General features: G+C 44.3%; 1 protein-coding gene across 2 annotated transcripts in view; it reads left to right on the plus strand.

Moving 5' to 3' along the window:
* Positions 1 to 12,102, plus strand: part of LOC145409693 (uncharacterized) — a 154,810-nt gene that overhangs the window by 112,288 nt on the left and 30,420 nt on the right. Inside the window, exon 1 of one of the 2 annotated variants that reach the window (XM_080280047.1) lies at positions 3,224 to 3,283. The exons of the other annotated variant lie outside the window; for it this stretch is intronic. Coding sequence (XP_080136173.1) covers positions 3,237 to 3,283 — 47 coding nt within the window. The 5' untranslated portion in view covers positions 3,224 to 3,236. Of the gene's footprint in view, positions 1 to 3,223; positions 3,284 to 12,102 lie in introns of those variants that run through there. 2 annotated transcript variants of the gene reach the window in all.

The following is a 12,102-nucleotide window of genomic DNA, read 5'->3' on the forward strand; positions in this document are numbered from 1 at the left end:
TCTCTCTGTCTATTTTTTATGTATTTGCGTTTTTACTTTCTTACCATTTTTCTTTCCTCTTCCCCATTTTTATTGATAATTCTCCCCATTTGCGCTTCCCCCTTTTCTTTTTTCCCTCCATTCTTCCTCTTCCCCTTTCTTATCTCCTCCTCCTCCTCCTCCATCCCTGTCTGGACGTCTCATGAACCTTATTACATCACAACAACGAGTGGGAACATTGGGTACGAAGAGAGAGGAGCAGACGACGGAGAGGAAGAAGATGGAGATCCAGATTGGGTGAGAAGGAAGAGGAAAGATGATGATGATGATGATGAGCCATATAAAGAAGGAAGAGGTGGTAATAGTGATGATGATGATGAGGATAATGATGAGGTGGAAGAGGAGGAGGAGAAGGTGTCATGTAAGAGGAGAAAATGAGATGATGATGATGTGATAAGCCGTATAAAGTGAGACAGATGATGATTTTGATGATGAGTACAAAATAGTGAAGAGCCTGAACAATGTTACAAGCATACGATAATGATGGTGAATAATGATGATGATGGTGATGAGGAGGAGGAGAACGCAGGGGAAGGTGAGCTGAGATGAGGTTAGATAAAGTGCGAAAGAAGAGAAGAGGAATGGGAAGGGGGGAAGCGAAAGGAGAAGAATATGGAGAGACGAGATGCGGAGAAAACGATGAAGAATAATGAAAGAAGGCAAGATGAAGTGAAAATGATAAGCAGAAAAAGGAAAAAAATGCGAATTAAGGTGAGAGGCAGATGAAGTAAGAAAAGAAATGGAGAAAGAGGAGGGAAAGAAATGGAGAGAGAGAGAGGGAGAGACATGGGGGTGAAAGTATAGAGGTTGTATATATGGCTTGCCGGCTTGTCTTAAACACTTCTATTAAGTATTTTTAGACCGCTCTTCCCCTCACTGTCCCCTCTTCCTCTCTCTCTCCCCCCTCCCTCCCTCTTTATCTTCCCTCTTCCCCTTCCTTCCTCCCCTCCCCTCTTCCCCTTCCTGCCTCCCTCCTTCCATTCCCTCTTCCCCTCCCTGCCTTCCTCCCTCCATTCCCTCTTCCCCTCCCTGCCTTCCTCCCTCCATTCCCTCATCCCCTCCCTGTCTCCCTCCCTCCATTCCCTCTTTCCCTTCCTGCCTCCCTCCTTCCATTCCTTCTTCCCCACACTCCCTCCTTCCCTTCCCTCCGTTCTTTCCCTCCACTCTTCCCCTCCCTGCCTCCCTCCCTCCATTCCCTCTTCCCCACACTCCCTCCTTCCCTCCACTCTTCCCCTCACTCCCTCCCTCCCTCCACTCTTCCCCTCACTCCCTCCCTCCCTCCGCTCTTCCCCTCACTCCCTCCCTCCCTCCACTCTTCCCCTCCCTCCCTCCACTCTTCCCCTCACTCCCTCCCTCCCTCCACTCTTCCCCTCACTCCCTCCCTCCCTCCACTCTTCCCCTCACTCCCTCCCTCCCTCCACTCTTCCCCTCACTCCCTCCTCACCTCTGTTCCACTTTCATTCCCTTCCTCTTCTGTCCTTCCGTATTTTTATTTTTTTATAGTTTATCCCACTGCTCTCTCTCTCTCTCTCTCTCTCTCTCTCTCTCTCTCTCTCTCTCTCTCTCTCTCTCTTAAAACAAGAGTCTGGCTGCATTGATAACAAGCAAACCAGACGGGCACTCAGTGGAGCGCATCTCTCCGACAAGGGCAGCGTAATTTCCAAACCACTCTTCATAATGGGTTAGGTTTTCTCGTCATTGATTAGGGTTTCGTAGAAAGTGTTTTCCGGATCCAGATTCTGTAATGCGATCCGGATCGGTCGTAATAGTTAATTGATTATTCCCGAGGATGTGGGCTACCTACCCACCGAATTTGGTCCAAATCTCTCTTGGTTTTTTAGTAATCCTGCCAACAGACAAACAAACTGAGGTGAGAACATACTCTTCTTGTCGGAGAAAAATAAATCGGTGAGGAAGAGGTGTTAGGGAGTGTTGGTTCCTTAGCCCGCGTTGTGCAGGTGAAGAAAATTTACGCTAAAATATATTTTTTATTTATTTTTATTTTCATTTTCATAATTTCTATTTTATTTTCTTTATTTAAGCTTAAAAAATCGAGTATAGATAAGAATTATGTGGATAAATAATGCAGTGCTTACAAATTATTCTCAATATTTTTTTCCCCCCAGAGACTTACATGAACGTTGAAACATGAGTGAGAAACATTGATTAGGGAAAGAAATGAGGTGGTAATGAAAAGAAACGAGGTGATAATGAGAAGATGGGGAGAAGTAACTGTTGATGGGTAGGTGGAGAGAGTAGGAAGGGAGACGATGATGATAATGGTGATGATGATGATGATGATGGAACTGTATTGTGGATATTTTACAAGGTGCTGAAAGGGATGAAAAAAGTGATGGCGATGAAGTAAAGGCTTTATGCTGGAGGTGGTGGTGGAGAAACTAGTGGAAGTGTTGGAGATGTGTGTGGAAATTGTGAAGATAGTGTAGAAGCTGTGAATCCTGATGGAGAAACTGGAGTGGTGAAGATGGTGAAGTCCAGTGTTAGGGGATGGGACAATATGATGATGATGCTGGAGAAGGTGGAGTGTTGGTGAGTACAGTGACAAGAGTTTGATAATATACTGGTGGTGGTGGAGAAACTAGTCAAGTGTTGGAGAAGGTATGGTAAAACACTAACATAGATGGATGAGACGTCCTTGGTGGTGGAGGGACTAATAATGTTGAGGAAAGTAGCTGAAAACATTAACGGTGGTGGATGATTGGTGGAGGTTAATGAAGAAAACAGTGGTGGAGATAACGAAAGCGATGGAGGAACCGTGGGAAGACATACGATGGAAATAAAACCTGCATTGTATAGTGTATACAAGCTAAGAAAGTCATCAGAGAAAACAGCTAGTGGTCGCCAGATCACCTAACCCAATCACCAAGAATCGGTAACCCTTTGGAACCACTTAACGTAACTAACAAACTGAAGTTACTGTAAACCACGGAACATACCCTATCCACCAGACACCGGTAGTAGTCACTGTGAACCTTCTAACTTAACTAGCAAGTATTGGTAGCCACTTTGAACCACCTAACTCAAGGACTGATAGCCACTGTGAACAACGTAACTTAACCATCAGCAAGTGCCGTACCCAAGGGAAGCCAACCAAACGTAACTACAGTAACAAGAGCGAATAGCATTGAACCAAGTGACGTAAAGAAAGCATTGTGAGTGCAGTGTGTGGAGGCAGTATGTTCCAGCAGTACCTCTACCACCACTCTCACACTCTATCACCCTCGTAAGTATGAGAGTAGCTTAGTGTGTTGGTGCTAGGGCGTGGAAGAGGTAGGTTCATCTTGGAGAGAAGGTGGAGGGAGGAATTTCTCGTCGTCTTGTCAGCAGCACTCCCAGGTTTATTTACGTATACAAGCATGTAATCAGTCAGGTTCATTTCAACATTTCCTCCAGGCTCCTTCTTTGATGTCCTAGGTGTGAGGTTGTTCCATTTTAGTGTGACCTCATTAGGTGTGAAGGTCTCCCAAGATGTAAAAGTTTTCGTGGTAAGCATTGTCATTACTATAGTACCGGTATTTACGAGAAGCTTTATTCTGCACAAGTAAACGGTATATTTTTATTTTTACTCGCTTCAATTATCTACACCCTATGTTAGAGACAGTATACCGGGTGCTTATATTTGTTGCTTAAAATTTGTTCCCCTTCCCCCTTCCATTCCCTCTTCCATTCCCTTCCCCTCCCTTCTCTTCTCTTTTCTCTTCTCTTCTCTCTTCTCTTCTCCCTTTCCCCTTCCCTTCCCTTCTCGTCTCTTCCCCTTCTCCCGTCCATATCCTTACTCAATCCTTGTCTTTCATTTCACAACTTTCCATTCCCCCTCCTCCCCATCCAGTTCATTGCCCTGTCAGTCTTTGTGTGTTGGCATATCCTCTCATCCTCCCCACCCCATTCTTCATCCTCTTCTGCCCTCCCTTCTCGCCCCATTCATTCCATTTTTTTTTTTAACACTCTCCCCTCTCCTCCCCACTTTCTCCAACCTTTTCATCCCTCTTTACCCCACTGTCCCCATTTTTACTCTCCTCTTTCTCTACATCTTTTTCGTTCCACCCATTTCCTCTATCTTTTTTCTCTATTCTCCATCTTTCTTTTCCCCTTTCCCTATTCTGTTCAGCCTTTTCTTCCCATCCCATTCTCTCCATCTATTCTGCAAGTTATTTATTTATTTATTTTTATTTTTTGCCCTCCACTCACGCCATCTTTGTCCGTCCCCTCCATTCTCACTATCTTTTTCCCTCCCCATTCTCTCCATCTTTTTCCTCCCTCCCCATTCTCTCCATCTTTTTCCTCCCTCCCCATCCTCCAAAATTAAATACCATAGTCATAGTCCTCTCAGTAACAAATCTTAGACGTGTTGCTGTTTGCTGATCTTTCTACTCCTGTGTCTCTTTCTTCCCTCTATATTTTCCCCAGCTTTTCCTCTCCCCTTTCCTCCCTCCATCATTTCCTCCCTCCCCTCGGTGTGCCCTTTTCTCTCCCCTCGTTTGTGTGGCATTTCCTCCCCTCTCCGTTGTCACCCCTCACGCAAATGACACCTTCTCCCCTCTATTGCCACTTCTAACTTTTTTTCATACTTTCAGGCCCGTTCTGTGTCTTCCTCCCCTCTCCCTCCTTCATTTTACTTCTCTCACCCCTTCTACTTTTTATCTTTCCCCTCCCATTACTCTCTTCTCCTCCCTCTTAAAGTTCTTTCCTTCTCCCCTCTTTCCCTTTTCCCCCCCTCCCCTTTCCCATCCTACCTTCCCTGTCTTTGATCTCTCATCAACCCTTTAGATTTCTTCCCCCCCCTCTCTCTCTCTCTCTCTCCCCCCCCTCTCTCTCCCCCCTCTCTCTCTCTCTCACACACACACACACACACACACACACACACACATTACCCGTCTCCCCCAAGTAGAAAATTATATCACTTCACTCTGACATTTATTCCTCATTGCTCATTCATTGCCTCCCTCCCTCCCTTGTAGATCTTCCCTCCCTCCCTCCCTTACAGTCCTCCCCTCCCTCCCTCGCAGATCTCCCCTCCCTTCCCTCATCCCCTGCAGAGTGTGGTGTGTGTTTAGGGCGTAGTTTGGTGTGGTTGTCTTGCAGTGGGTGGGTGATGGAGTTGCAGTATGCGTAAGAGTGCGTAGTGTTTGGATCTTACGTACAGTTAACCCCTTCAGTGCCAGGACGTATTTTAGACAACCCTTTCAGTGCGAGGACGTTATTGTGTGTGTGTGTGTGTGTGTGTGTGTGTATTTACTGACTTCTCACTTCGCCCCATGAGATCCCTGTGTGTGTGTGTGTGTGTGTGTGTGTGTGTGTGTGTGTGTGTGGAAGTGGGAATGGGGTGGAGTTTGTTAGGTGAATAATTGATTAAGTTGTAAAGGTCACTGAAGTTTGGATTTTTTTTCGTTTTGCATTTTTTTTTTATTATTATTTTTTTTTTTTGAGGAAAGATGTAACAGTAATTTCTTGTGTGCTAAATGTCAGGAAGGAATCTCTCTCTCTCTCTCTCTCTCTCTCCATGAATTGTTTATTAATGCCACGTTGCTTTGTTTCGTGTTTTCGGCGTTGAGGAAGCTCCCTAACACCTCTTCCCAAGCGACTTATTTTTCTTATATACACCTTGTTATCCTCTTTTGTGTTATTTAAATCTTTCTGATATGACCATACTCTTCCTAAATACCGTACAAAATTATATAAACCTTCCATACCCAAAGATAAATCGCTAAGGAAGAGGTGCTAGGGAGCCTCCTTGCCCCACGAGAATACTGACCATGGACTACTACTACGACTATTACTGTTTCTTCTACAACAACAACAACTACTACTACTACTACTACTACTACTACTACTACTACTACTACTACTACTACTACTTTTACTTCTACTAATTCCGGCTAATAATAATAATAATAATCTATCTATCTATTGCCAGACGCCTCAATCCCGTTTGGGGTGGCCACAAACAAATCGCCTCCAAGTCGCCCTGTCCCCCGCCATTTCACTGCCCTGCTCCCAATTCACACCCCCCTCTCTCATATACCTCTCCACCCCATCCCTCCATCTCATCCTCGGCCTCCCCCTCCCTCTTCCCCCCTCCACCTCACTCACATACACTCTCTTCGTCAGTCTTTCACCCTCCATCCTCTCCACATGGCCAAACCACCTCAGTGTGTTCCTCATAACGCTTCCTATCACATCCACATCCACACCACAACCCTTCTTTATATCCTGATTCGTCAGCCTGTCTCTCCACGTGACTCCACAGGCTCCTCTTAAATAACTCATTTCCACTGCTCTCACTCTTGACTTGTGTCCTTCCAACAATGTCCAAGCTTCACTTCCGTACGTTAGAGTTGGTATCACAATACTGTCATGTAGTAACTTTTTCACTTCCATGCTCACTTCCCTGTTTCTTATCACTGCTTTCAAGGAACCAGCAACCTTTCTTCCCTGCTGTACCCTTTCAAGCACTTCACCCTCCAAACCTCCATCCTTACTCATCACACTACTCAAGTGCTTAATAATAATAATAATGATAATAATACTTCATCAACCCCTTCACAACTGTTGTTCTTTAAGTTCACGGAAATCGTCAGGTGTAAGTTTGAGAAGAATGAAAAAAAAAATGCCTCCTCGTGGTGAATGGGTTGTTATCTGCCACTGCATTTATTGTGGTAGTTAAGATGCGGGTATAGGGGATAGTGTGGCAGTGTGCTACTTGCTCTAGTGTGAGTCATGCTGATGGTAATATAGAGGACGCGTGGTGGTGGTGGTGATGGTGGCGAGAGTAGTAGTAGTGGTGGTGGTGGTGGCGATAGTAGTAGTGGTGGTGGTGGTGGCGATAGTAGTAGTAGTCCGCAAACGGCAATGTTGGTGGTGGTGGAGAGTGTGGTTGCGGGAAGGAGGAATGGGAAGGTTGCGGTGGTGAAAGGAAGGTTGTGGTGGTGATTGTGGTGACGAGAGGAGAGGTGGTGATAGTTCAGATGGTGTTGGCAACTTTTGGTGGTGAGGTGGGGGGAGAGTAACGTTGTGGTGAATGATGATGAGTGTGTTGTGGTGATAAGTGTGGGTGTGGTGTGGTGTGGTGTCAGGCTATAGTGTGTCCTTGCTAACTGTTCACTTCATTTCTCCTCATCTCTGCCGTTATGCTTCTTACCTTGTCACCAATTCTCTCTCTCTCTCTCTCTCTCTCTCACACACACACACACACACACACACACACACACACACACACACACACACACACACACACACACACACACACACACACACACCTCCAACTGTCATCCATTTCTGTGCCCTTACTTCACCCGTCCGTTCCTCCCTCGTTCTCTCCCACTTATTCTGTTGCACCTCTTTATGTCTCTCTCTCTCTCATCCTCGTCTGACATCTCCTCTTGTCTTGGTTCTAGATGCAGTGGAAGGCTTCTTAACACCTCTTTTTTAGCGATTTATTTTTGCCCATCGCTCCTTAGCTTTCTCTTATTCTGGTTATATCTTTCTTCATACCGACATAGTTTGCATCAATGGTAAATACGAGGATGTTGAGGTGTAATGTGAAAATTAAATCGCAAAGGAAGAGGTGTTAAGCTATCCCCAAAGCCACTTGCAATGTGTGTGTGTGGAGGTGGGAATGGGCTCTCTCTCTCTCTCTCTCCTACCCAGTCTGTTATCACCTCGCCTTAGGGAAATTCCAGTATCAAAGAAATGTTCATCTTTTCTGTTGCTACTGACAACATTATCGCGAGTAGCATCCCTGGAGTTGTGGAAAATGTTTGGCGGAGCAATTGAGAGAGAGAGAGAGAGAGAGAGATGAAGGAGTGAAATTAAGAGTGATTCCAATGAGTCTGTTACGCAAGACTTCCGTATGTTGTATCGAGAGAGAGAGAGAGAGAGAGAGAGAGAGACGATTTGATGGAGAGAGAAGAGGTGCGTTTGGGGTAAAAGAGAAAGAGAAAAGGTGTGTGAGAGAGAGAGAGAGAGAGAGAGAGAATGATGTAAAAGAATGCAGCATAACGTTAGGGTCGACTTACATCCTCCGTCTCTCAAGGCTTCGTAATCAGGGGTAGTAAAGCATTGTTGTGGGGGTGTGGGTGTGGGTGGGTGTTGGAGGTGTGGGTGTTGGGGGTGGGAGAGGGTGGGTGTTAGGGTGGACACTGAATCATAACCAGTATATAAAACGTGAAACTTGAGGTGCATGGTGAGAGGGGAAGGTGGAAGTTGCGTTGTGAGTGTAGATAGACAGATAGCTTAGATTGATAGACAGACATACAGACGCAGATAGATTGATAGATAGATAGATAGTGAGTATTGATTGACTGTCCATCTGGGTGCAGCAAGAATACAGTGAAAAATACAGTGAAAGGGTTATCAATAGGAAGGTAGTAATGTAACAACTGAACCTAGGTAGTTAGATGATGAGATTGGTAATATAGATAACAGGTAAATAGATAAGGATAGTGGTATTGCAGATAGATATAGGGAACAGGTAGCGGACGTGGATAGATAGAAATAAAGGGGAGATAGATACAGAGGAATGTATATTTGGGAAGAGAAGGGATTTAAGATGAATAGGAAAGGAATACAGACTGAATGGCAGCCTTGTTGACATAGGACTCTCCGTAACACCTCTTTGCCGTGTATTTATTTTGCCTAGTATACCTTAATGTTGTCTGTTAAGCGATTTATACTAGTATCGACCTTGTATGCGTCTGGTACTTAAAGGAAGATAATAACTCGCTGAGGAGATGGCGATACGCAATATCCACAGAAGAAGAGTATGGCCCAGTGTAAGAATGATGTGTTTTATTTATTCTTCATTCCTTTATTGCCCCATCAGTAGCGTAGGGACCCGGGGCTAGGCTGCTTAATCGGAACATTTGTGTGTGTGTGTGTGTGTGTGTGTGTGTCCGACTCTGGGCATAGGCTTCACAGCCTACTATCAAGACCCAGCAGTCCTCCTACATACCATACACCTCTACGTCACCACTTCGGCGCCAACACCCACCGTCCATATTGAATACATGCCAGGGCTGTCTCATACAGGACTGGTGCATTGGTATTAGCGGGGGTATTTTTACGACATGAGTGTGACCAGTCGCTAATCCCTGAGCAGTGTTGTTAGTAATCCTCGACCACTCCTCATATAAACGGTGAGCCACGTCTGGCGCATCTTGACCCATTAGCCCACCAGGCGTCCATTCTTTATATGGTTACCACCCAGCGTAGTAAATTGCTTTTTAGTTTGCAAGAAAACATTCGGCTCTTCACACTGAGTCATCTGAAGGCAGCGCTACATCAAGTGAGTGGATGATGGGTAATGTAATGGGTTTGATGGTAAGTGAAGAGGCAAGTGTATGTGTGTGTGTGAAAAGCAAGTACTTAAGTCGGTTCAATGGCCTTAGTTGTGGATTGGCAAGTGACCACGAAAGCACGCACACACACACACACACACACACACACACACACACACACACACACACACACACACACACACACACACACACACACACACACACACACACACACACACCTTCAGTACGATGCCCTCCTCTCCACTTAACTCTTGCTCTCCCTGACGATTTTATTCAGCCCACCCGAGACCATGAAGTGGAGGGGTAGATAGACATGAAGTGGAGGGGTAGATATAATGAAGTGGAGGGGTAGATATAATGAAGTGGAGGGGTAGATATAATGAAGTGGAGGGGTAGATATAATGAAGCGGAGGGGGTAGACCAGCCTTTATATTTCCCTCCATAATGTCTACTCTGGAAAGTTGAATAATTGCAAGAAGTAAATATATAAAAAGTGTCCTGGTGGTCAAATAGGTAAGTGCACATTCCACTTAAAGGGATATGTTGAAGATGGTACACTTAAGGAAACACTTCGAACCAGTACCTAGGGATGGTACACTTAACACTTAGAAATTACTGGCAACACGCTATATGCAGTACACTTAAGGGAACACTTTGAACCAAGACCTAGGGATGGTACACTTAACACTTAGTATTTACTTGAAACTCTGAATACAGTACACTTACGATTACACTTTAAACCAATACCTACCTTGATTGTACACTTAACACTTAGAAATTACTTGAAACTTTATATCCAGTACACTTACGAATACACTTTAAACCAATACCTAGCTAGATGATACACTTAACACTTAAAAATTACTTACGGTGCTCTATATACCGGTAGAGTACACTTAGGAAAACACTTTAAGCCAATCCTACCTAGATGGTACACTTAAGATGCTTGTAATCTGGTGTTGCTTTGTACACTTAAGGGGCGTCCCGGATGGCGGTAAAGATATTAAAGTGGAGAGAGATTCGCTAACGACCCTCCTCTTCGCCCTAATGACGTGGTTGCTAATGACCCACGTAATGACCTCGTTATATGGTGCAGGGGAGACTTTATTTTTGTTTATTTATTTTTGTTATTTTTTTATGTTGAAGGAAGGGACGAAAGGAAAGGCCTGCAAAATGATCCCTTCATGGAGGAAGTGAGGGAAGAAGAAAGATTCGTGAAATATGGAGAAGAGAGGGATATTTTTTTTTTTTTTTTTTTTTTTTTTTTTTAAATGTAGAAGGACAGGATCAAAGGAGAGAGGCCTGCAAGAATTGTCCTATCGTAGAGGAAGTGAGGGGAAAAAAAAAAGATTGGTAAAACATGGAGAAGAGAGGGATGAAAACAAAGAAGGAAGTGGAAGAGTAGAGTAAATATTTATGTGGAAGGAAAGGACCAAAGGAGAGAGGCCTGCAAAATTGTCCTCTCGTAGTAGTGAAGGAGTAAAGAAAGCTGGTTCGTAAAAAATAGAGAAGAGGGGGATGGAGGTGAAGAACGGAGTGGAGGAGTAAAGTAAGAGAATTTTTTATAAGAAAAGACGACTAAGAATGAGGATTAAAAGATAAGTAACTGATTGGAGATGACTGATAAAATATAGAGAAAGGGAAGGATAAAAGTTTGGCAAAGAAGTTGGTGATTACGAGTGACAACAAAAAACAAGAAATGAATAGCAGTGGAAATGAAGATAAAAAAGTATAATGGAATGAAGAATATATAATAATGATAAAGGTGAAAGTAACTGATAAGCAGATAACGAATGTCTCGAGAAAGCAAAATCTGATAAGCAATAGATGATGGAAGGAAAGGGAGGGAGGGATTGGAGGAAGAAAGATGGTAGGGGGTTTGAAGGGAGGAAGGTGAAGGGGATGGTGGGGTTGGAGAGAGGAAAGGGTGAAGGAGTTTGATGGAATGTGTGGGTGGTGAAGGGGTTGGAGGAAGAAAGATGGTAGGGGGTTTGAAGGGAGGAAAGTGAAGGGGATGGTGGAGTTGGAGAGAGGAAAGGGTGAAGGAGTTTGATGGAATGTGTGGGTGGTAGAGGGGTTGGAGGAAGAAAGGTAGTAGTGGAGGGGGGGGGGGGAGTTGGAGAGGAAAGTGAGGGTGGTGGAGGGGTTGGAGAGAGAAAAGTGGAAGAGCTGAAAGAAGAAAGTGTGGACAATGGAGGGATTGGAGAGGAAAGTAGAGGGATTTGGAGGGAGGAAAGTAGAGGGATTGGAAGGGAGGAAAGTGGGGGGTAGGAAAGTGGATGAGTGTTGATGTCTGAAAGTGGTTTAAGTGTAAGTGACAACAGGTGGATGATAATGATGATGACTGTGATGGAGGGTTGGTGTTGCGTCTGTAATTGCAACATTTTTTTTTCCCTCATATTCCTCCTTGTTTTCTTCTGTCTTTCCCTCTTTATTTTTTTTTGTCTTTATCTCTTTATCTTATGTCTTCATCTCTTGTTTTCCTTCTGTCTTTCCCTTTTTCTTTTTTTTTGTCTTTATCTCTTTATCTTGTCTTCATCTCTTGTTTTCCTTTTTTCCCCTCCCCTTCATTGATTTTTCCCTGTCTAAAGTCTTCCCTCGTGTTTTCCTTCTATCTTTCCTTCTGCGTCTCTTTAGCATTTATTTCTTTCCTCCTGTCTTACTTTGTTCTCATTTTTCTTCGATCTGTCCCACTTTCTCGCTTGTGATTTTCTTCTGTGTTTCCTTCTTCCTTCCTCTTGTTTTT

The sequence above is a fragment of the Coenobita brevimanus genome, chromosome 82, assembly GCF_032717465.1.
Source record: "Coenobita brevimanus isolate Jiangsu-jjx chromosome 82, ASM3271746v2, whole genome shotgun sequence".
Taxonomy (NCBI): Eukaryota; Metazoa; Arthropoda; class Malacostraca; order Decapoda; family Coenobitidae; genus Coenobita; species Coenobita brevimanus.